The following is a 25,165-nucleotide window of genomic DNA, read 5'->3' as shown; positions in this document are numbered from 1 at the left end:
GGAGTACCAAAAGTGGATGTCCGGCGACAACCCAAAGACACCGACGGGCCGCCTACAGAGGCTTCCGCTTGCGGGTGCTTTCCGCCTGGCGTTCCTTGCCAGATTGCATGGTGGAAAACGCTTTTAAGAAATGTTCCATCAGAAACTCGCTGTATGGCACGGAAGACAACGCACTGTGGGAGGCGGCCAGCGACAAACTCTCGTCTTCAGAAGACAGTGGTGCTTCGTCTGACGAATAGGGACAGTTGGAATGGTGGTTGAGGGGAGCTCCGACGATCGGGGTGCGGTGCGGCCAATTTGCAAATAGATGTGGTTCGGCTATTTTGGGTTGTTTTCCTTTTTTTTATTTTTCGGTAAATGAACTTGGGGGGTCAACCTATATTCCCACTTGATCTATAATCCGGTTTATAGGGTATCCTGGCATAGCCGAGCTAAGTCACTGCTAAATTTTTTTCGTCACTAGTTACATCACTGCAATTATTAAAACCGATGTAACAGTTCCCACATGCCAGCCATAGAAGACCACTGCACCAGAGCTGAAAAACAGGTAATTGGCTAGTGTTTCCTGCCATTCCTGTCGCTCAGTTTTTTAATCTCGAGCATCTGCAGTAAAAGCAAACTCTAATGTTTACTATGAGTGCACCATGAAAACAGATCAAAGGAAGGCTCAGCAGGCACTGCCCCGCTATCAGTGTTGCCCCTGCCAAGAAACACAAAATTGAGAAGAAATAGAGACAGTGAGCACTGCAAACACTACATTCCTTCTTTGTGTTGCATCTTTTAAAACATCGTCGGGAATACACATGCTCCAATCTGAACCGTTTCTCCCGAGTTTTTTCTCATGCTATCGGATGACCGTTTCAATGTCCAGCTCTCACCTTCCACACCACAGTCACTCTTCACAGCCTGCACCAGCTGCTTCACCTTATCCACCAGCTTCACTATGAGGTCACTCTGAGTGAGGGACCTGCAACAAAGTCAAGGTTCAGGCGTAGCTGCACAAGCAGTTTGTAAGCATTCAAAAAGTCAGCTCGTGCAGTATACTCTCAGTAAAGGGAACCTGAAGGGATCGGCAAAATATGTTCCATTTAACAGGAGTTCCGTTAACTGAGAAGTGAACAAGGGTGCAGAATACAAGCCTGAAACGAAGCACTGCAAAGGCAATAGTTCCGTTTAACAGATTTCCATTTACTGAAGGTTTACTGTATTTAGCAGGCATCACGAGCCAAATGTGCTAGAACTATGTTGGGAGATGGCACACTGGCCACATCGAACAAGAGATCATATATATATATGCCAGTAGTGGTGAAGGCCTTGTACCTCTATGATGTATGCACAGAGGCGATACCTACAGCGAATGTCAGCATTAAGAAAATGGGGTGGCTTGCTTAACTCTTATTACAGAGATGTTTTTGGCTCAATTTCACACTCCCTGCCATTTTTTTTTCTTTTGTGAATATTATGCAGACTTTTCGAGCCACAAATGCAGTAGGATGCTTTTTACGACACGTAAACTTTTTCATTGAGGATGATCTCATAAAAAATATAGTACTACTGACAAATCAGGGATGGCAAAAAAAAAAAAAAAAACCTTGAGCTAATTATTAAATGCACATACAATGGAACCCCAATTATACAAATTTGAGGGGACCACGCGAAACCACCATATCAGGTGGGTGTCGTATAATCTCAGGACCGACAGTGAAAGAGTAAAAGGAAACAGTAAGCCTCGTGTAAAATGTGTGAAGTGCTTGCACGAGATTGGCTGCTGGAGGACATTCTTAGACGTTCCACCCCACCATACAATGCACTCGCCTGTGGCATAAAGGTTAGGTTTTAGAGATTCAGCACCAGAGGCATTAATATACCAATGCTGAATATATTCCTTTAATATTTTATATTATTGCACATTTACTTAAACACTCCCCTTCATCATAGTCACCCTTGCTCCCGATTATACAAAAGCCGCTGCCTTCCAATTGATTCTGTGGACGATGTTCTCAAAACTGATGGTGCTATTGCTAATACAGCAAGAGCAAAAACATTGCAAGTGGTAAAAGGCATAGTGACGCCCACAAGCACACAGTCCTGACTGTTATCACAGTAAAGCCTTAAGGGGCCTTCATGTGAACTACTCCAAGCTGCCATGTTTAGAACATCACAACAGCAGACACTGCCTGCAACTAGGGTGGTTACTGAGACTGCCAGTGCGGGACGTTTCACAAGTGTAGCAGCTAGTGCGCGCATTGTGAATCGTGTCGGAAACGTGTTGCTACAGATGGTTGGAAAGAATGTGTTTCGTTGTGTCACCATTTAAGCATGTTGCAGTGATTTCCATATGCGACATAGTGAGATGAAATTCTGACAGTGCTGGTTGAGGGCCACCAATCAAGCGAAATGTCGCAGTCTGTTGATGTAGCCGGTAGAGTTGGACATGGTAGCGAGGGCAGCAGTGACACCAAAGCCACTGTAGCAAATACATACAGTGTACTACAACGAATAGAATGCCACTGCTAGCAGCAGAGTTGTCGTGAAGCCTCGGAAGACCTGATTACTCTCAGTTTCACACATCAAGTGCACAGCTGTCTAACAAATTGTCAGCAAAATGTACGAATCCTCGCGTTTCTTTTCTTTGGTTCTTGTGGTTGTGAATGCTCGTGTAAGCCGAGCATGAGCCTGCACATGAGGCGTCGCGATCAGCTACAAATGAAATACTGAAGCGTCACGTGATGTGAAACCGGTACATTAAAGGTAGCTTAACAAAGTTTATTTCTAGTTAGGGCTAAAATCATCATGTATTACTCAGTCTGAAGCGGAAAATAAAATCACAGTTCGCCGGTGAAAACATTGAACTAGTATTTGCTGGCACATAAGTATTTTTTCTAAGTACCGCTAGCCTCTACACGTTGCACCTGCTGCATGGAACAGTACTTAGAAGTGCTCGGCAATGGCCGTTCAAGACTTTCACTCTCATGTGTCCACCTCATTTCGCAGGCCAACTTCCACTGTGTTTATCAATGGTGGTGCTGCTAAGGTTACATGGACGTGACTTCTCGTCAGCAGTTTTTGGCTCTTACAACCAATATTTCTCTTTACCGGCTACTGATGTCTGGGCTGCGTGGGCTAGTGACCGCCTCGGCATAGCAGCCGCGTCAAACTGCTTGTCCACCTGATCGATGGGTTACTCATTACGAGGCTGAATCGAGTTGCACTACCTCTGCAAAGCGAAGCACGAGTGCATTTATTCGTAGTGATTTAGGAGACGGCGAGAAGCAACCGTCTCGCACATAAAATGAACACACAACCTGTGTGCACATACTGATAGATGCGCTGGTTATGCCCTCTTGCCTTAGCTAAACATGGCGAATTCTATCCCCGAACTCTTTGCAAAATCGAAACTGCATAAAGTCCACTGTCATGTGGCATACTTATGAAAAGGGTCAGTGCTAGGAAATAACACTGGCAACCACATTGCAGGCATAACACCTGGATGGCGCATGGGATTAAAGCTATGGAAAACATTGCCTTCAAGGGCCACACGCAGGTTTGACAATTTTTAGCTGGCAAGCCCAATGCGTACATGGGGCGCTCACGATCCTGTCTGCCGAAATTAGTAATGCTACGTGCCGGGGAAATGAGTCAAATTCCAAGATGAACGCTGCTCTCCCTTTTCTTCGTGGGCACACGCCCAAAGAATGAGGGCATGAGAAAGTTGCCACAGCACCACAGTATTATCAGCATCAGATGAAACGAGAGCAGCAGCAAGCATGTGCAATGGTATAGCGTGCCATCTAGTTATCACCATGGACAGGCATGCATTTATGTGCGGTGCCACCAGTCCATATGCACGTGCCTCTCAATGGTGATCACTGGAGGGCATGCACTATGGCACAGTAAATGCTTGCTGCTGTTCGAATTTCATATGACGCCGATAGTACATTCAAAGATGCAATGCAACTATTATGAACAAGTGCATTTGAAACTTTACTAGCACCCCCTCTTTATCTTTACAAATGCACATTACAAAGCATTTATACCTCGCATATGAATGCCTCATAATGTGCAGTAGTAAAGATAGAGAGGGGAAACAAAGTTTAACAAGAGGTACATGATGAAGGTCGTACAGGCCTAAGCAACTACATCGAGCCATGGTCGAACACTTCTACGAAGACGTGGAGTCAGCAATTATTAAAGTAAAGACACAATATGCTATACTGATGGGTGATGTTAAGGCCACTGTAGGCAAAGAAACAGGTAGGAGACCACGTAGTGGGGAAATATGGCACCGGCTCTAGAAATGCGAAAGGGGAGTTATTCATAGAGTTTGAAAAATGTAATAATTTACAGATTTTTAACACCTCTTGCAGAAAACGGGTTAACTGTAAATAGAGGTGCCAGAGTCGTAATGGAGAAACTAAAAATGAAATAGACTTCATTCTGAGTGCACACCCAGGCATTGTACATGATGTAGAAGCGGTTGGCAAGATCTCATGCAGTGACCATAGAATAGCAAGAGCCTGAATTCACCTAGATTTAAATAAGCAAAGGCATGGACTGATATGTAAAAAGCCAATTATTGAGCTAGCAACGAGAGAGAAAACAGAGCAATTCAGAGTTTTGCTTCAGAATACAATCGCCGCTCTAAACGAGGTAACCGACGTTAGCGTTGACACAATGAATCTTACTAGTATCATCAAAGAGTGCGCAATGGTAGTCGGAGGTATAGTGATTAGACAGGACACTGGCAAACTATCCCAGGAGACGAAAAATCTGATTAGGAGATGATAAACCATGAAAGCCTCAAATGCAACTGACAAAAAATATTTAGTGGAGCTTTCAAAAACAATGAACCCACTAAAAGATGGTGGAAAATTGTGTTAGAAAAAATGGCCACCATATATACCACATACTTCTTGATAGGAAGGGTACCAGAATCTTGGAAGAAGGCCAACATTAGCCTAATCCATAAGAAAGGAGACGCCAAGGACTTGAAAAAGTACAGGCCGATCAGCTTACTATCCGTTCTTTACAAACTATTTACAAAAATAAGCAAGATGGAAAACTGGGCTAGTTGGTGAAGATTCATTATGGCTTACAGCGCAAGACACCCAAACATAAACTAGAAGAGGACACAGCACAGTGCTGAAAAATTAGCTAATAGAATGAGAGTGACAATACAGCTCAATCAACCAAAGGACCAAGCAGGATTTCGTACAGGCTACTCCACTATATACCATACTCATACTATCAATCAGATGATAGAGATATCCGCACAACACAACCAACGCCTATACATAGCCTTCATAAATTACGAGATGGTGTTTGAGTTAGTCGAGACATCAGCAGTGATGAGGGCACTACGGAATCAGGGTATCGACGAACCCTACATAAACATTATGTAAGAAATCTACAGCAAATCCACAGCCACCATAGTTCTCTACAAAGAAAGCGACACAATCCCAATAAAGAAAGGTTAAGGCAGGGAGACACAATCTCTGCAATGCTATTCACCAAGTGTTTACAGGAGGTTTTCAGAGCCCCAGATTGGGAAAAGTTAAAGATAAAAGTTAATGGAGAGTATCTTAGCAACTTTAGATTAGCTGATGACATTGCCTTGATGAGTGTGCAATGAAAGTTCAATTTTATTTTATCCGTAAAGTGATATGGCTGTTTTTAAGCTTTATTGTACTAGAAATTATTCGACTAGAAAATAGATTAGTTTTGTACTAGCAATTATTTTGCTGTAGTGTCATTGTTAGTTTTTTATGCTATTCTACATTGCTCCTACTTCTACGTACAAACATTGTTTTTGATGTCATTTTAAATTCTTACTTCGTATTTACTCCCCATACACAATGCTTCTGCGAGGCCTGTAAGGTATTTGTAAATAAATAAATAAATAACTTAGGGAACGAATTACAGCTCATGATTACAGAACTGGACACTGAAAGCAGAAAAGTAGGTCTGAAAATAAATATGCACTAAAATAGAGTAATGTGCAACAGTCTTGGCAGAAGACAGCACTTTGCAATGGGTGAAGAGACACTGGAAGTTGTAAAGAAATATGTGTACTTAAGACGGGTAGTAACTGTGGAGGCGAACAGTGAGAGTGAAATAACCAGAAAATTAAAGATAGGATGAAATCACATTTGGCAAGCGTTCTCAAATCATGAATGGTAATCTACCACTTACCCCCAAAAGAAAGGTATATAACAGTTGCATATCACCGCTGCCTATGAAGCAGAAATTTGGAGTTTTACAAAGAGTGTTTAGCTTCAATTAAGGATGACACAGCGAGCATTGGAAAGGAAAATGACAGGTGTAACCTTAAAAGACAAGATGAGAGCCAGGTGGCTCCGGGAACAAACCAGGGTTAAGGATATCATAGTGGAAATCTAGAAGAATAAATGGACATGGGTCGCGCATGCACCGCATAGGCAGGATAACTGCTGGTCATTACGGACTGGATTCCCAGAGAAGCCTAATGCATGAGGGGGAGACAGAAAGTTAGGGGGGTCAATGAGATTAAAAAATTCGCAGGTTTAACAAGGCAGCCGATAGCAGTAGACTGGGTTGATTGGCAGATCATGGGAGAGGCCTTTGCCCTGCAGTAGGCGTAGTTAGACCGACGATGATGGTGATTACAAAGCGTGCGGCATGGCTTTTCTACTGTGCTTACAAGGACAATGGCAATGCTAGCAGTAAGGCTGGCTAATATTGTTACGGAGCCTGGCAACGTTGACTAAGTTTTTCACAAAACGACGAAAGTAGGGACATAAGCCGATGAAGCTCCGGATGTCGGATGTAGAACGGGTCTCTGGAAAGCTACAGACGGCGCAGATCTTTTTGGGATCTGGTTGGACATCATCGGCGTTAACAAGATGGCCCAGAATGGTAATAAGACGGTGGCAAAATTGGCATTTCTTGGAGTTTAGTTGTAGCCCAGCTGTTCTGAAGACTGCGAGAATTGCTGCGAGACGGGTCAAGTGGCTATCGAACCTAGATGAAAAGACTATCGCAACGTCTAGATAACAGAGACAAGTAGACTACGTATAACCACGCAGGAGAGAGTCCATCATTCGTTCAAATGTGGCAGGGGCGTTACATAGTCCAAAAGGCATGACCTTAAACTGGTATAAACCATCCGGTGTAATAAAAACCGTCTTCTCGCGGTCCATCTCATCGACAGAAATCTGCCAGTAGCCGGACCGAAGATCAATAGACGAGAAGTATATAGTGCCATGCAAGTAGTCCAACGCGTCATCGATGCATGGAAGCGGGTATACGTCTTTTCCCGTGATCTTGTTGAGGTGGCGATAGTCAACGCAGAAGCGCCAAGTACCGTCCTTTTTCTTCACAAGGACGACAGGGGGCCCAAGGACTACTTGATGGTTCTAGTACACCTTTGTTGAGAATTTTGTCAACTTCGGCTTGGATAACTCAGCACTCAATGTGGGAGACACGATAGGGGCGTCGGCGAATAGGACTGGCGTCACCAGGGTTTACACGGTGCTGAACACTAGATGTTTGCTCTAGAGGTCTGTCGTCGAAATCAAAAATGTCGGTATATGACGCAAGAAGGCGATGGATGTCGTTGGCTTGTGCAGGATTGAGCTCGGGTGCAATCATCTTCGAGAAACAATTTGGCAGAGAACAGGTGCTGTTGTCTACAGGAGACTGAAGTAAATCAATCTCGGTGGTGAGAGCCGCTATTTCGAATTCGTCAGCGTTAGATACGCTGGCCAAGAACATGCCATGAGAAAGCACTTGAGGGCACAAGCTGAAATTGAGAAGTGGGAGCGAGGTACAGTTGTCAGTGACAGTCACAAGCGTATGGGGAATGGCAATGATGCGGCTCAAAAGCACGTCGGCGAAAGGAAGGACATATTGACCATCGGGGACCTGTAGCTGTGCGGTCAAAACGACGTAGGTGGCTGCCTGAGGCGACAGTCGTACATCCTGAAGAGAGCACAGGCGCGGTGGGGCAGTCTGGGGTTCAGCAACTATCTAAGGCAGCTCTGGCTGAAGGACGCTGGTAGCACAATCGATAAGAGCATAATGATTCGACAAGAAGTCTAGGCCTAGGATAACATCATAAGGGCAGTGGTCAATCACAGCTAAAATGACAGAAGTAGTGTGGTCCTTTATACTTAAGCGGGCAGTGCACAGACCGAGAACCATCGCCGTGCCGCCATCGGCCATACGGAGCATTTGTGCAGCCGCTGGTGTCAGAACTTTCTTTAGACGTGTGCATAGGCTTGAACTCATGACCGAAATGCTTGCGCCGGTGTCTACAAGTGCTTGTACAGGTATGCCGTCCACTTCAACGTCTATTACAATTCGTCTGGTGGGAACGGAAAGAGGATTTCCTGTGGAAGTCGTCAATACAGCACCACCTCCGGTGGCTGCAATTCTCAGTTTTCCGAGATGATGCAGCTGGAAGCCACGGGGGACAACAAGCGCCGTGGCTGCGGCGAACGGGACGATGGACGGCGTATTTGCGGCAAACGAGACTTGTGCCCAAGTGGTGAAGACGAGCGGCTGTACCTAGTGTTCCGAGATCGGTCAACGGCATTGGACTCTTCGGCAGGTGAAAAGGAACGGACGGTACCGTCGAAACGGGTCATATGGGTCGTTGCACGAGATGCCAATGACCATGTGTTGCGGCAGTAACGAGCATTATGTCCAACACGGTGGCAGTTGATACATAGAGGGCGGTCATCTGCAGTACGCCACTTAGCCTGGTTGCAGGTACGTGGAGAAAGCCGTCGGTTGGAGGAGGACATCGCGAAAGGGCGCTCGCTGACCCTGGGCGCGATGACATGGCACACGGAATGGGCTCCGATGTTTTCAAGCTCCTGGCGCACAATGGCTTGAACAAGAGGAACAGTAACAGGAGTGGTATCGATACTGCGCGAATAGAGCGCCGAGGGTGCCATTGCTTCTCATTCACGATGAACAATGCATGTCAGGTCTCCAGGCGCCGACGGACGTTGTCGTGCGGACTGGTCCTCACAAGCCGATGTTGCAGCGGTGCTTGGTAGTTGGGCGAATGTTTGCAGAATGCGGCGACTTTTCACTTGCTCAAACTGACGACACTCTTTGATGATCGCGCCCACGACGGAACAGCCCTTGCACATCAGGAGATTGAACGCGTTGTCGGCAATCTCCTTCAGGACATGCCCGACCTAGTCACCTTCTGTCATGTCGCTTTCAGCCTTTCAACAGAGGGCCAGCACGTCCTGAATGTATGCGAGGTATGATTCCGTTGGGAATTGGGCACGACAGGCCAATTCCTTTTTGGCGGCGATCTTACGACTGGCGGTTATGCCGAACACCTCTAGCATCTTTTTTTTTGCCTTGGTCCCAACTTGTGAGTTCTTCGTTGTTATCATACCATACCTTGGCCATGCCTCTCAAGTAAAACAGCACATTAGCCAACTGAAGTGTGGGATCCCATCTGTCCTGCACACTCACTCGTTCAAGCATGGCCAACCAATCGTCAGCGTCGACGCTATCAGTCCTGCAGAATTTACCGGGATCCTTAAATGGCGTGAAAACGTATGGTTGCGACGCCGTGTTCGTTGGAGACACTGACGTTGATGCGGAGGGCTCAGCATTGGCCATGGCTGGAAAACCGATGCGACGTCCGCTGCGGAGCTCTGTCGCCTGATGGTTACCCAGCACCTCTCACCAATATATTACGGAGTCGGTGACTTCTGTACAAAATTTTTCACAGAGGAAAAGCCACAGGCAAGAGTCACGATGGCTGATTGGCAAACTCGCGCACCTCTCAGCTGATTGTGTCCTTCCTTTACTTCATTTCCGTAACAATATGAACCCATTTCATTAATGCGCTACAAAAAAAGCTACAGTGTGCACGTGTGTTCTTGCACACTCTCGTTACACAATGTGACACGTGTTTACTCTCGGAAAGTATCGTGGCAGCCACATAGAGCATCCGGTTGCTGTCCTGAGCCACCAATGTTTAATTCTTTCATCAGACAAGTTCATAATTTCGTTCAAGTGAAGGTCATTCAGCAAGACAGCTGCATGGCTGAAAAAACTTGGGGGTTTAACAAACAAATCAACAAACAGAGGCACGCATAGCCAAATGTGCAAGCATTTTTTTTTCAGAACACATAGTCACTCAATTAAGATATGTCTGCTTGAAGACAAGCATATAAAATATTACTCCAGCGAGCAATGTCTAATGCATTAAAGTAAAGTACATTAGGCTCTGCACCATAAGAGCACACAAATGCTAAAGATTTTCGCACTCAAATCAACACAGCAGATCCCAATTTTTCTCGTAGCATTTCCAAGAATAGTTCCTTCAATTTATATCAGGACAGATATGCGAAAGATTAGCATAAAAATACACAAACAAGGGTGCAACTATGAAGCTTCAATGTAATCCAATACAACTTAAGTCCAGAGAGGTCTTGTTTAGATGATATGCTGCAGCAAATCACCACTGTGACTATAAAGAATAGTCTCGCTCGTGCAAAAAGGATTCTCTTCGAAGGTGGAGTCACCAGCCGTCTCGCTCATTATGTTAGTACAGAGTGCGCACCCATTGGTGCACGCACGTGGGCACCCATCTTTGAGGAAGAAATGCTACGGACTTCTCAAATTTGACCAACTGTACACATTTGAATGGAACTGTTTGGAGCTCGATGCCTGTGCACTGGCACTGAATGCATTTTCGTTCCCAAAAAAAATGACAATGCTGAGGTCCTTGTTGATACACTCATCCCCTCAATCCCTGGCTTTCGTTTTGTCTTTCTTAACATAATGCGGTTCGTCCTTTCTTTCATGTCTGTGATCTATTGAAGATTGGGTACACGTTCTGCAAACACCACATTTTTTTATTTATTTGGACAATACTGCGAACCTTGAAAGGTCCAAGCAGGAGAGGGATGTACATATCCAGCAGACATGCGTATGGATGCAAGATCGACACATGAATGTGAGGGTACATAATCAACAGGCAAGTATACAATCATTATACATTGGATGACAGCAAGGGTGAACACTCTGGCAAAACATTCCAATCGGAAACAGTTCTGGGAAAAAATGAATATTTGTATTGGTCTGTACGGGCAAAGAACGGTGTAATACTTCGGCTATTTTTGTGACGAGACGCTCGACTAGGGTTATTAGCTATGTAATCTTGCGACTGGATTCCCAATTTATTAAAATATAGCTGGTGTAGAAAGTTTAGGCGGGCACTTTTACGTCGGTTGGCCAATGGCTCTAGGTGTGCGAGCTCCAACATAGCTGAAGGGGAGTCGCGACGTCTAAAACGTTTACATGATAGGACCCATGTTAGTGAGTAACTGCTACAGCCTATTTAAATAAACACACAGTAAGAACAAAGAAGGCATTGCACACACCTCTTTGTGACCACTGCCTTGCAAAGTGGACATGGAATCTTGTAGTTGTCCTGGAGGGCCTGTTCCAGACATAATCTATAAACAGTAAAGCAGCCTTGAATGACAGAACATTCTCTTAGTTCAGGAATAACTAGTGAAGAAACACTTCCGTGAAACACACCTGCAGAATCGATGATGACAACTGGTTGATAATGGATCTCGTAAAATTTCCAGGCTAAAAGGCAAAGAGAAAAATTGAAAGACAATAACATTGGAAAGCAATTATAGCACACTGCTATTCGTAAGGTCTCTGCACTGACACTTTGAATGAACAACAAATTTTTATGTTACGAAGTTCAATGATAAATAAAGATCTGGCTCCTATGCAAGCCCATAAACACAGTGGACTTGCACCATTCTCTTTACAAATGAAGGCAATGCAGGACTCATAACTGCTGAAAGCAAATACATGTCATACACATAGTATCTCTACATAAAAGCAGGCAAAAAAAAGTGATACCACCTTATAACAACAATGCAGCAATAACTATTTTTACTGAGATCCCTTACCTTTATACCAACTAATGCTACATCTACACATTTGAAACAGCAGATCTGAACATTAATGAGAAAAATGTGCTTTCACAAATACTTATTTATTTACTTACAGAGTACCTAAATCGCCATATAGGCATTACGAACGGGGGGGGGGGGGGGGGGACAAAAACAATCCGTACAAATGAATTTGTAGCAAAATTCATATTAAAGATGTTACCCAATCTTGTAGCTTACTCATTTTAAAGGACATGGCAAATTACCACAAAAATCACTTTAAAGAGCCAATCATATGGATAACATTTGCACAATTTGTCACATGAATATTAAAAACAAACCAAAGAGTGCTTTTATTCGGCAGTCCAAACAAGGTGAAGGTTCAGGGCATGATGGATGCTTGCCATAATACAGAAATTATTGAGCGGTGAATGTGGCTGAAGCCAGCACTTCAATAAGAGGCTGTCTTCAGACATTGTAATGATGGCAATTCGTCACTGTTTTTCTACTGCGAATTTCACCATAGCTGGTGCAATGGTCTGGAGCAATTTATTTTTCTTCAGATAACTTACCCAGCATCACAAGTGGTTTGCTGTAATAATTTTTTTTTAAAGGGGGGGGGGGGGGGGGCTATTGTAGACGTATGCCACCCTGGTCAACTGATTGCGTAAAGCAAATATTCCTGGCTGTTCTTACATAAAGCGAGAAATATTTATCAACGCCATCGTTAACGTCCCTATGGAAGACGCGTCACTAACAACGTCGTACTAACGTACTTAATATACTAGCAGAATATTTCACACGAGTGAAATAGAACGGGGAGATCAAGAAAGAACGCATAATTCTTGTCAGTAAAATGCTTACAGGAGTGGGCAGAAAAAATATTTTATACTACTTTGAGACGGCCGATGTCAGATTTCACAAACTTAGCTTCTATTAGCGCGGCACATATGAAAAGGAAAGAGGAAAGAATACAGAGACGTCAAGACAGGTAGGCGCTAAACTTCCAACTGTTTATTTCATGCACTTGACACCCATCTTATACATGCGTAGAAACACGACTCATCTTGCACGTGGTGACATCCCAAGAAACGTCATTTCCTTATCTGTCAAAGCAATCGAAGGTGAACTCACACACAAGTTCCCCATTTTTTCTATTGCCTCGGCTTCTTTGATCTCACGTGTCAGCTGATTGCGAGACCGGCTGATAACGGTGCAGCTATACAGATCAGGGGAGCACCCACACCCCTTGCAGTGCGCCGCCAAGAACCCTCCCGCTGAAAGTTTATTTCTCGCGTTGTAAGCATGTTCCCGCAGTCTATCATTAAGACACCGCTTGGTCTGTCCTATGTAATATCTTCCACACGATAACAAGAACACGTACACAACGCAACACACACAATCTACATATCTAACCTGATGTTTCTTATCACATACTAAGCGAATAGAACTAATTGGGCAGGTCAACTTGCAAAGCTCGTACGTGTTCTTGTTATCGTGTGGAAGATATTATTACATAGGACAGACCAAGCGGTGTCTTAATGATAGACTGCGGGAACATGCTTACAACGCGAGAAATAAACTTTCAGCGGGAGGGTTCTTGGCGGCGCACTGCAAGGGGTGTGGGTGCTCCCCTGATCTGTATAGCTGCACCGTTATCAGCCGGTCTCGCAATCAGCTGACACGTGAGATCAAAGAAGCCGAGGCAATAGAAAAAATGGGGAACTTGTGTGTGAGTTCACCTTCGATTGCTTTGACAGATAAGGAAATGACGTTTCTTGGGATGTCACCACGTGCAAGATGAGTCGTGTTTCTACGCATGTATAAGATGGGTGTCAAGTGCATGAAATAAACAGTTGGAAGTTTAGCGCCTACCTGTCTTGACGTCTCTGTATTCTTTCCTCTTTCCTTTTCATATGTGCCGCGCTAATAGAAGCTAAGTTCATGGATAACCAACTCGCCCGAGCCACAACACTTTTGAGATTTCACAATTTGACCTAGACCCTCTTTGTTCCGAGTAAGCTACAGATCGGAATCGCAAAAAATGTCTTGCGCAATTTCAAGAAGCATATAATGCAACCTGATATCGTTAGTAATTGCAGAAATATTGAAAAACAGTTTACTTTGGCCTCGGGTAGTACGACGCTGGCGGGCGTCTCTAACATGCTAGGGGTGTTCAGTATTAGTCAATGTCACTATTGTTTCCGTCACAAGACTACAACTGCAAACGAAACACTTAAAGAACAATGTGTGCAAAACATTGCCCAAGAGAGTATTTGTCGTTTTCTCAAGTAATTAAGTGATACACGAATGAAAAGCTTTCGCTAAACGAAGCACCTGCGGGAATAAGAACACTAAATTTGCTTACCAAATAGGGCACTCCAGAGCTTTTACGAACTGAACCGCCGTATCCCTAATGTCTTGCTGTAATGCAGGCATATTGTTAACGATGCCCGAAGGGGTGGCAACATTCACGAAAATATATCTCAGTGACGAATTGTCATTTGTGGCTTCAGCGTGGTTGAGCGTCTTCCCGGCGTCTCCGTTGTGGTGGTGGTCGACCAGTCGTCATTCAACCTTCACTCACGGCGGCCAGCTGTTCAAAGCCTACGCATAACAATACGACGGTTATAAAGGCGTATAAAAGCGAACGTTTTCATCCACAAAACACAGTTACAGAGGCAAAAGCTCGCGCGAAGTACTCGACGCCCGTATCACGCTTGCCGCCGAATGAGTTTCCCGCAATTTTGTCCACTTTGCGCGCACATTAAAAAATACCATGGTTGCCAGTTTGATGCTATTCATATTTTCTAAATGTAGTACAAAACAATTTTTAGTATTGTGAATTGTGAATTGTGAATAGCAAAGTTTTTCTGAAATATCTGTTCATAAAACTTTATGTTACGCTTGGTACAATTATTTGCTTGTTTGTTGAGACAAATGAGTCAATTTGTTTTTACTCGAGTTTTCTCAAACAAATCTCAAAGGCCATGCTTTGATGCATTGCAGGTCATTATATGATGGAACAATTGTTACAAACAATACTACTTATGTGAAAGCTTGCGTGAATAGTGCCAAAAAATTGCTCTTACTGGAACATAGGTATCGCTACAGTGTCTAGAAATATAGTGCCTAGACACTGTAGTATCGCTGAATTTGATACCTACGCAGGGTGTTTTGATGCTCGCGCGCTCCGCTGAGGGTGAGGACAGCCGCATCGTCTGCTACAACCAAGGAGGACTACAGAAAAATTGCTGGAGTGGAAGCTCCCGCAATGCCTTGCCAGAAGAAGTGAAGCCATCTTTTGCTACTGCCAAGATCGCGGAAACAGGCTCTTTTCTGATGGTGCCCACTTAAAGATCAAATGGCTTTGACATGTTATGTAAATGCTACGTTAGTCTTATATTAAAAGATTGTTGTTCCCGACGAAATAACACGCAGAAACGAGTATAGATGACTGAATCTTCAAGGAACTTTGCCTCCAGTTAGAGTCTCACTAAGAAAACTAGTAACTGTAAGACGCACTTGGAGCACTATGTGACCAGAAAAAGTTCACACATTAAACTTGGTGGGCGTGCGAGGGTAACGCTTCGTTTTTAACCACTGAACGGTGATAATTTATTATGCCCCTAGCAAGATGGGCGCCACAGCCGCCATCTTGCCAGTGGAGCGGCTTCACTCCTGGGCAGTCATTTCCACTCCAGCAATTTTTTTAAATCCTTTTTGACTACGACCGCTGCCATTGCGCCTCCTCACAACTCGACGGTATGCGAAGCGCGCCAAGCAACCCGCGTGTGGTGCCCTGATACGCCCGGAAACAAGTGCGAGCTAGCGAGCTTTTCTTAATGAAGTTTTGACATCTTTTAAAGTTGATTTTGCCTGAATGCATGCAGGGAGCATATATTCCATGTAAGCTGACGGCTTGCGCATGAGTTATGCGCTAGAGGCACACGTTGACTCTATGCTGAAAACAAAACCCAACGCCCGATACCACAGAGGGGATTCTAAATCTATATCGGTGGTGTCGTTTATATGCTTTCATTGTTAGTGTTAATTATTATCTGGGGCTTTTACGTTCTAAAACCACGCCTCAGTGCATGACTGCGGCAATTTTGACAATCAGTTTTTTTTTTTTTTTGCCTGCACTGACCCAGTACATGAGTCCCTGGTGTTTTACGTTCTTCAAAATGAGACCGCCGTGGCTTAGATCGAAACCGCGAGCCTCGCGTCAGCAACCGAGCACCTTGAGCACTGTACCATGGAGGCGGACGCCTTTCTTATTGCATTAACTATTTCTCCGCGATCTACTCATCGCACAACCCCAGACAACGCTCCGACAACCTGAGGTTGTCCTGAGGATGACCTACACCGTACGAAAGTATGACCTGAGGAAGCCCTCAAATGAACCTCAAGTGGTCCTAAACCAGTCCGTTTGTCCGGCCTCAGATCGTCCTCAGGGCATCCAGAAAAGAGCACATTATGATGAGTCTAGTACTTTTTGAGGACGAAGCATACAAGACCTAGGCACTCATCAGACCTTACGAAAAGTTGCTCTAATTCTTCTTTTGGAGCGCTGAAATGACAACTGATCAATCAAAAGTGCCTGAACATGCACACTCTTTAAAGCACTGCCTGTGAGGTTTCAGTAACAATTTCTTCAAGTATAGCAATAAAAACAGCAATGCACAGAAAACATGTTTATTTTCAGGAATGAAACTTGGCAGTTTTCACTAGATGAGACTTCTTGCCCTGTGCCTTCAGAGGTCTTCATCCGATGGGCTTGACAACGCGACACTTTGAAGACATTCTGTAGTAATAGAAAGCAGCATATCTTGAAGCACAAGTGAATTTAGAGTATCAATAAGAATATTAAGACAATAACAGCATGCCAGATTTGAAAGCATAAAATGAAAATTATATTACCATAATGTGCAGGTACGAACTAGCCATTATATAATGGTGAAAATGATTTATATAGTTCATGCTTGCATACACATCAAAATTCGAGTAAGGCAAGAAAATTATTTAAACTATAACAGCAAAAGTATCATATGTTATGATAGCTTCAACAGCACAGATAATAAAACTCACCCTCATGGTGAGTGCGAGAAGTTCTTAAGCGCTGCTTCTGGAGCTTTTCCCCAGCATGCCGAAGCCACACTTTAATCACACACTCGATGTCATTTTTTTTTGTTTCCGGAAAATTTCGCCTCACGGCCTCTGAAAAAGTACAAAGTTCATAAAACAGGAATTACACAAACATAATACATTAATATAATGCTACATAGGTTGTTTGAAGAAGTACCTCTAGTCAGCATGATCGACATTTTGATAGGTGGGCACATCATCATTAAAGGTCCTTGCCATCCTTCCCCATGTTAATTTCAAGAGTACTGACATTGACACTATGTGTTGCATTACAAGAAGAACACCACGAAGAAGACATCATTGTAACTTTTTTGAAACCTAGCATGCAAAGAATGATGAGGCGCCTTTGACGAAAATACGTCCATGTATGAAAATGTTGACCAGCTTGTCTTAGGTACTTATTCCTGTTTAGAGATCCTCAGTGATCACTATGAGCTTCCATCTGTTAGTTTTCATCTGTACATAAGATTTCCACTACAGTTAAGAATGCCTAGTAGTGCTACCTGATAATAACTTCTGCAAGTAGTGAATGCTTGCGTATGTGTGCCATGCAAGTATACTAGTGTGCTTGAAGAAGCTGCAGGGTTTCTTACTGACAACAGATATTTCATGCTAAAAATTTTCCACGTTTAAGCACATAATTTTAATTAGCAAGCATCCTAAAAAATTTAATGCTTTCATGAAAAGATTGTTCTTTTGCTATTGACTTCAAATGAAAGATAATGTGGATAACAGACTTAGAAATGTCTGTACTCAAACACGGCTCTTGCAGCACATGGTGTTGTGAAACAAATTACTCACTGCAAATGACATCTGTGACACCTAGATCCACAAACTTCCTTTTGCCTTTTTGGCCTGCCCAGCTGAACTGCACAGCAACCTCAAGGCTTAGCAGAAGCTCCAGCATCCTCCTGGCTGCTGCCCCAAAAGTTGAGCCACCAAGGCCAGCAAGCTGCTGTATCTGTACAGTTTTGAGGTCATTATTTTTTTTAGAAGAGTAGCTTAATGCAGTGACTAGAAAAAAAAATTATAGAAAAATATAATGAATGACGTACAAGCTTTAGCTTAATGTTGCCATCAGCAGCAAGTCTCCCCTCAAGACTTAGAAATTGGTCAATATCCTTGACCGGTGTCAAAACCACATCATCATTTGTCTCATCTTGAAGCCTCACTGTTGTGTTGAAAAGGTGCTGCTGCATGGCATCAACCTGTCGTCCCAGCTGCTCTAGCCTCATCAGGATAGTTTGCGAAATTCGCATGAGTTGACGCACGTATTCTGTAAAGACGTGTTCATGAAGTAATAGCGCTGAATTACAACATATAAAATGGCAAAAGCTGAGATAACATTGAAAATGAGAAGTGCTACTAAACACAGCAAAACAAGCACACAGTTGTTTATGGCTTCTCTGCACATTATTGTCGGTTTTAGAAATTTGTGCCTACATGGCTTCAGTTATTTTGTTAGCATGCTCAGTGATGCCTTTTTAGGACCTGAATACGCATGCAGAGTTGACACTGAGATGAAGCACCTTCATTGCGTGCTGTGATTCAGTGTACCCATATATTTACAACCTAGTTTTCAACAAAAACTTGGAATAAGTTCAGAAAAATTGTTGAAAGTTAGGTTATTAAGTGAATTTGTGAAAAATAGAATAAGCAGAAACAGATACTTTAATGTTTTAAGCACTGAAACAATGTGTGACCAGACCATACATATAACAGTTGCCATAGTTTTTGCAGCAAAGTGATGCCACTATCACTTTCCCAACGAAAGCAAAAAAAAAATGTTTAAAATATAACTCTTCATTTATGGGGTAAAAGCGTGCTCATCGCCATCAAAGTGACACACAGTCCTCATTTCCACTGTGATCAAGAGGCATGTTCTCTACACTAAATAGGCGACAACAGTTGTTTATGAATTAAAAGTATTAATTGCAGTTTCTCCAATGGTAATCCCTGTTGTGATAGCAGCATTTATGTCACAAACAAATGGTCGCAAAAAATCATTCGCGTTGTTGGGCTTGCTGCTTCCGAAAAAAACACCCACTATAAATGGTGCTTTGTCCTCCAAATTACTTATGCGTCCCAGTATGCACCAAAATTGGCCCCGTGAACTTTTTGAAACCGGCAGACCGTCAATGTTGAAGCTAAGCTTCAAAATTCTTGGTAGTTCTGCACAATCTTGCAGCACTCGCTGTAGGCCTGCACTGAGGCCGAAATGATGGTATTTCCCGCCGGCCAGCTGCAACACTTCCAGGCACTTCTTGGGCGTCTGTAACAATGCCCTTGCAGTTGAAGGGAGCGCGCTGAAGCATTCGTGGGACTGTAGTACTCTCAAGAGCGATGTAACTGAAGTGTGCGATGCGCGAGATTGTAAGGCCCACGCTTGCAGTCTCTCACGAAAGGCCAGCAAGCTGTCCACACTGCCGCGTTCACAAACTTGCTCTTCGTTACTCCCAGTCGGTGCCAATTCGAAAGAATCCCTCTGCCTCACCTGCGAGGTCGCCGAAGTCGAAGCCGCAGCGCTGCTGTCATGGAAGGCACGCCGTTCGAAGTCTGTGTGATCGTGAGGCACAGAAACACTGCAGCCGCTGGGGTAGCACGCGTCGCCAGAAATCAAAACGTGTCCTTGGGGCACATCCGTTTCTGGAACGATCGAGGAGTGTGCCGAAGGCCGTTCTCTGTCATGAACACAAAGGCGACGATGGCCGTCTTCGAGGTCGACCGCACAAGCCTCGGAGGGCAAGTCGCTCTCTCTTTCGGCGTTGCGGGAATCTCGGTCAACGTACCGCGTGTCATTTATGACATCGGCCTCACTGTCAATAAGCTGAAAACTAGCATTGACGCGCCGATTAATTTCACGCCGAAATTTGCGATCCGCGCTCTCAGCCATCTTGAACAGCACAGAGCACAGTAGAATGGTGGCTAGACCAAAGAACACCCACCACCAGAACACGTTGTTAGGCTAGTCAGTTGGTTTGTACATACATACATGAATAAGCAGTAAAGATATACAGCGCGAGGCTGAAAATCAACTGTCCTCTCTTTTTTTATTTATTTACCTTTGCGGCTTACAACTTCAATATGAAAATTTAACAGAAGACACTCACCTGGCATGCTTACGATTCTTTGAGGGCTTCTGCGAGAAGCTTCCTCTATGGCGAGAAGTGTTGTATTGGAATGTTGACTCGACCAATGACTCGACTTGACTTACTGCAGGCCCATAATGATGATGATGATAGTTGCGTCACTTTAAAATGGGTAAACAGTGTCGTAGACATCCAGATTTAAAAGCACCTTGACTGCGCATGGTGACCGCATTAAGGTACTGCTTTTTTTTTTGTTAGCACCACCACAACTTCAGTCGCCCATTCGTTTTCCCACAGCGTTCTAGTTCCAATGCTGCTCTATTCACGATAACCTAGGCCAGCCCAGTCGTCAGCATGGTCAGTTGTCGTCTGCTCGATGGGACCGTGCGGCATTGCAACACTGGACACTCGAGAATAACGTGCTCGCTATTCACAGTTTTCACGCCTGCATTCATTTTGGAGCCGACACCGTTTATACTCGCACCAAACTTGGTCTGCCGCACGTGCGTTCATTGGGGAAACGGGTCAGACCACAGTCAGTGCGATATAATTCCGTATGCACGTCGGCGGTAGATCACGACCAACGAAAACGTGCAGGCAGAAAGTTTGGCCTACGATCACTTACAAAGTAAATAAATAAATAATAAATAAAAGAACACGTCTTTCTCGTGTTGGCTTGAAGTGCTTCCTCGTGTAACTATCTCATTTTAATGATCGAGAAGTACTTTACTATTATGACTCGAAAGTAGGCATACGAAATCCCGTGGACTTATTCGTTAACAGCCAGAAAATTAACCAAACACGAATTGCGAAAGCTGCATGCACCTACGAAACATGCATATCCTCAAAACGTCCTCGAGCAGACGATATCAGGACAATTCTTCGTCCTTAAAAAGGTCTCAAAGGGGCATTTTGGGGATAATCCTGCAAGTGTCGACTAGAGGACCAAATGAGGACGTCCTGAAACTGCCGAGGACGTTTGTACCATATGAGGACGACCTCAGGTCGTCGAGTGTTGTCTGGGACTTGACTTTTTTTTTCTTTGTTTTTTTAGCGACATAACGTGTTCATTCCACACAGCGGTGCCTGTCTTGTCTTCCTGCATCTTCTTTGTATGGGCGCTCCGAGAGTACAGTTTGCATAAGCACTTCTGTATGATCCTTGATAGCTTACAGTATTAATGAATAAATTATTTATTTAATTAACAATGCGTGCTGAAAGAGTTTAAATACTGACGTTGCGTGTGTGCGTGTGCAAACGCCTGCCGTTTCCCCTATTATCATCCTGTGTAAAAATAATTAATTTTTGCGAAATAATGCAGTGCTGACAGAAGCACTTCAAATTGTACGCTTTATGGCAGAATTCACTGAGGACTGCCACTAGTTGCTTCGCAGTGGTCGTAAAGGATAAAAAACAACAATAATTGCGTAATGATTTGAGACAGGACGAAAAGAAAACTTCAAGGACAGGAAAAACGAAAAAAATTTTGAACTGCACACATTCTTATAAGGGTCATCACACCAGCATAGAAGGCGTACCTAAACAAGGAAAAGATTGTAGAAAGAAGGAACCTGCGTGGCTTTGTAATGGTTCGGGTGCTTGAACGGTCGGTAATCGAATTCAGGCCGCAGTGGCCCCATTTTGATGGAGATGAAATGTAGAAGTTCTTAAACTTGGGTGCAAGTTACATAAAAACGCCTGTTCAAAATTTCCGAAGTCCTCCAATGTATACCACGTCTCTCATGATCATACGGTGATTCCGGAACGTACACACACTCTTCAAACTTCATTGGGTACGACACCGCCGCTGCACAAAGCTAAATTCCCTCAAATGAATATTACAAAAAAAAAACAAGGATTTATTCTGCAGAGAAACACGTGTAATGTATATTTCTTGATAAAGTTCTCATCGCAAATAGTGAAACCAAATATTAAGGGCAGATACAGTACCAACCAAGAGCAGCAAGCAATGTTTACGAAGTGAAATACGCGGTTCATGTACACGAGAATCAAGCATACAGCAGTCAGCGTGTCTTTTGCTTACACAAAATCGGTGCCGGCACAAGTTACGCATGCGGAATACCGGCTGGAAACTTACGCTGTGAATGGATGATCTGTTTTTCGGATGCCAATTGTCGTGTTTGATTTTCACTGTTGAAAAGACCTTCATTTCGGGTCTCTCGGGAAACGATACATCTTCCAGAGTTTCTGCAATGATTAGTGCCCTGCGGCACGCAATACCCGCTATGTTGACGGTAGCGAGCGCATTGAACCGGAGAAAAGCGAGCGCCTGCACAATTATTCGGGCGCAGCGAACACGCAGAAGTGACTGAGCGGAGTCAAAATGGCGGCCATGCAGTCGCTAAGGCCGAGGAGGCGGCACCTGTCCTTGCAAAGGCTGACACGACTCTAAGCGGGGGCACGCGCATCGAGGCACTCTATACCTAAGCGATTCTTAAGATTGTGTTCAAATAAAAAAAATCACAGCATATCCACGCAGTGAATGATGATGAGTGGGGCGAAGCGTCCGTCTGCCCGTCCGTGCTTCCGTCAGTCCGCGCGACCACCCATGCATCCATTCACGCATCCGTCTGTCTGTCAGTGCGTCCATCCGTCCATACGTCCACGCGTCCGTCCATATGTCCATCCGTTCGTCCGTGCGTCCATCTAGTGAACACTCCAAGTACCGCCATCTCGCATCTACTGTGGCACATACCCGCACCACGCGTTCACTAATCCATCCGTCCATCTGCTAGTCTGTCTGTCCGTCCGTCCATGCGTCCATCTGGTGAACACTCCAATTACCGCCATCTCCCATCTCGAATCTCGGTGGCTACATACGCCAATGACGGAGGATGGGCAGACCCACGCCTTAAGGAGCTTCGCCTCTAATATGCAGATCCCAAAGGCTGTGCTTTTGCAATGATATGAGCGCTGAAACCGAAATTACTTCGTCGTAACATTCACTCTTAAATCTATTTTTCCCCTTTTGCTAACACAAGTGACAAATCTGGGGAGTTCAGTTCGCTGTTACTCGACGATCTGCCAACAATATTAACCTTTTTTTTTTTGTATAATGCCAATTCATGTACCAGCGATATTCATATACTGTTGGGTTCGAGTAGGCGGCCTTTAAGGGATACCGAACAAAATTTTTGCCGCCAATATTGTTACGTTATTGTCAGACTGCGGTCAGAGGCCGGAGAACGGTGCCGCAGCGGCCTTGGTATCTCGTGGGACGCGCTTCCAGGGGACGTTGGTGTTCGTGCAAAGCCAGACAGGCGGGATCTCGGTGAGCGGTCGTACTTTGGCGGCTGCCAGTAGTTGCAGTACCTGGCAATGTGGCCTTCGACGCCACAGTTGTAGCAGACGGGCAGGGGTCGTTCGCCGAACCACTGCTGAGAGCCGCTCCGCTGTGTAAGGTCGCCTACCCGAACGGAGTGGATCAGCTTGCTGAATGGGAACTGCCCGCCTTTGTGGAGCGGGGCCGGTACGAAGGCGTCGGTCATACCGCTGGTCAGGCGCGAATGAGTCTCAGCGTGGCCAAGCAGTTCCAGCTTCACTAAAGGCCGTCACACAAACCGATGGTGGCAGAGGAGCGAACGGCACCGGGTAGTAGGATGAACAGGTAGGCGGATGATGGATGGTGTCGTCGGCCAGTGTGTCTTGTCACTGTAGCTCTTCACGCACTATTGCCCTGATAGTAGCGGCAAGGTCGGCAGGTGGGCTTACGTCGACGCTGGCGGCCGTTGTGACATTTGCCAGCCTACCGAATTTCGGGGCAATACGACGGGTCTTCAGCTTCTCGAAAGTACGGCAGTGACGTTGGACGGCGGATACGGAAGTGAGGTCTTCCCTGTCTATCAAATTGTAGACGTCCTCTGCTAAACCCTTCAGAAACTGTCCGACCATGTCCTCTTCAGACATATACGGGTCAATGCTCTTGCAGAGCATCATAACCTCCTCTATGTAGGTGGTACACGTTTCTCCAGGAGTCTGGGCTCTTTGAGCCAACGTGCGTTCTGCGCTTTTCTTTTTCGAATCAGAGTCGCCGAAGCATTTCTTGAGTTCTTCGGCGAAACGATCCCACGTTGTTAAGGAATCTTCGTGGTTTTCGTACCACATCAAGGCAGTTTCCGTGAGAAACAGCGCGACATTTCCCAGTTGGTCGGTGGGATTCCAGCCGTTGTACCGGCTCACCCTTTTGTAATGTGTCAGCCACGCATCCACATCTTCCCCTGCTCTTCCCGCGAACGGGCGGGTTTACATATGGGGATACCGAGGTGCAGCCGGCACTGACCTTTGCGTGGTTCAGGAGCCGTGACCTTCGCTCTCGGTCATGATGGTTGTTGTCGGTGGCAGACCAGCAAGACGACGGCTCCGGCGAAGTTCAAACAGCTGTGGCTCCGTGGTTCGTCGACGTGCTGTACCCAGCACCTCCACCACTCTGTTACGTTTAGTAATGTATTTATTACGCTGTGGCGTACTGGTAGACTTCAAGGGGTCGTGCACCGGAGGCTTATCTCGTTTGTTTGTTTGTTTGTTTCCTTGGGATGATGGCTCATACCCACTCAGGTGGATTGGCCAAGAAAGTGTAGTGCAGTTTTTCTGCGATCATTTTAACTATGTGTAATGAATTTGTATTATAATAAGACTAATGTAAAAAACAACATAAAAAAGAGCTGACGAGAAAAAAAAATAGAAAAGTTAAGTTGAGGAAATTTGAGATTTAAGGTGTTATGATTACCACTCAGCTGCATTTACTTCACTTTGCCCTGGGGAGTAATAAATAATAATTTTTTGATTGAAGATCACAAAGTTATACGCTTGGTTGCCTGAATATAATCGCAAACGGCATTGAAGGCATCGCTGTGGCAATGTCCCAAACTGAGGCACCAAAGCTTAGCGCCGTTTCCGCCGTCAATCCAACGCCTATTTTCAGAAATGGATTAACTAGTAACCTTTTTCGAAGTATAGCGTATTGGCGACAATATGAAA

General features: G+C 44.7%; 2 protein-coding genes across 2 annotated transcripts in view; both read right to left on the bottom strand.

The window, feature by feature from the left end:
- LOC119178774 (uncharacterized) overlaps nucleotides 1-14,686 on the bottom strand; it is a 55,917-nt gene extending 41,231 nt beyond the window's left edge. The window contains exons 1-4 of the mRNA XM_037430019.2: nucleotides 14,299-14,686; nucleotides 11,560-11,613; nucleotides 11,400-11,474; nucleotides 879-967 (exon numbers count right to left, since the gene is read on the bottom strand). Of these exons, the coding sequence (XP_037285916.2) occupies nucleotides 879-967; nucleotides 11,400-11,474; nucleotides 11,560-11,613; nucleotides 14,299-14,369 (289 nt within the window). The 5' untranslated portion in view covers nucleotides 14,370-14,686. The remainder of the gene's footprint in view (nucleotides 1-878; nucleotides 968-11,399; nucleotides 11,475-11,559; nucleotides 11,614-14,298) is intronic.
- A 1,926-nt stretch (nucleotides 14,687-16,612) lies between these two features.
- On the bottom strand, nucleotides 16,613-18,516 carry LOC142802932 (uncharacterized). The gene is made up of 4 exons (XM_075888018.1): nucleotides 18,134-18,516; nucleotides 17,880-18,039; nucleotides 17,022-17,150; nucleotides 16,613-16,737 (listed from the first exon to the last, which is right to left on the bottom strand). Exons 1-4 carry the CDS (start codon nucleotides 18,335-18,337, stop codon nucleotides 16,688-16,690), a joined length of 543 nt encoding a protein of 180 aa, XP_075744133.1. The 5' UTR covers nucleotides 18,338-18,516; the 3' UTR covers nucleotides 16,613-16,687.
- Between the last annotated feature and the right edge of the window lie 6,649 nt (nucleotides 18,517-25,165).

This window comes from Rhipicephalus microplus, chromosome 1, assembly GCF_043290135.1.
Source record: "Rhipicephalus microplus isolate Deutch F79 chromosome 1, USDA_Rmic, whole genome shotgun sequence".
NCBI classification, from domain to species: Eukaryota; Metazoa; Arthropoda; class Arachnida; order Ixodida; family Ixodidae; genus Rhipicephalus; species Rhipicephalus microplus.
Note: the sequence above shows the minus strand (reverse complement) of the source record. Positions and strands in the feature narration are given on the sequence as shown.

Excerpts from the sequence above, each read along its gene's own strand:
- LOC142802932 (XM_075888018.1), bottom strand. The coding sequence starts at position 18,337 with ATGCGAATTTCGCAAACTATCCTGATGAGGCTAGAGCAGCTGGGACGA. Across the intron at positions 18,040-18,133 it reads GCAACATTAAGCTAAAGCTT|ATACAGCAGCTTGCTGGCCT; the intron begins GTACGTCATTCA and ends AAAACTGTACAG. Across the intron at positions 17,151-17,879 it reads TGTCACAGATGTCATTTGCA|AGGCCGTGAGGCGAAATTTT; the intron begins GTGAGTAATTTG and ends GTACTTTTTCAG.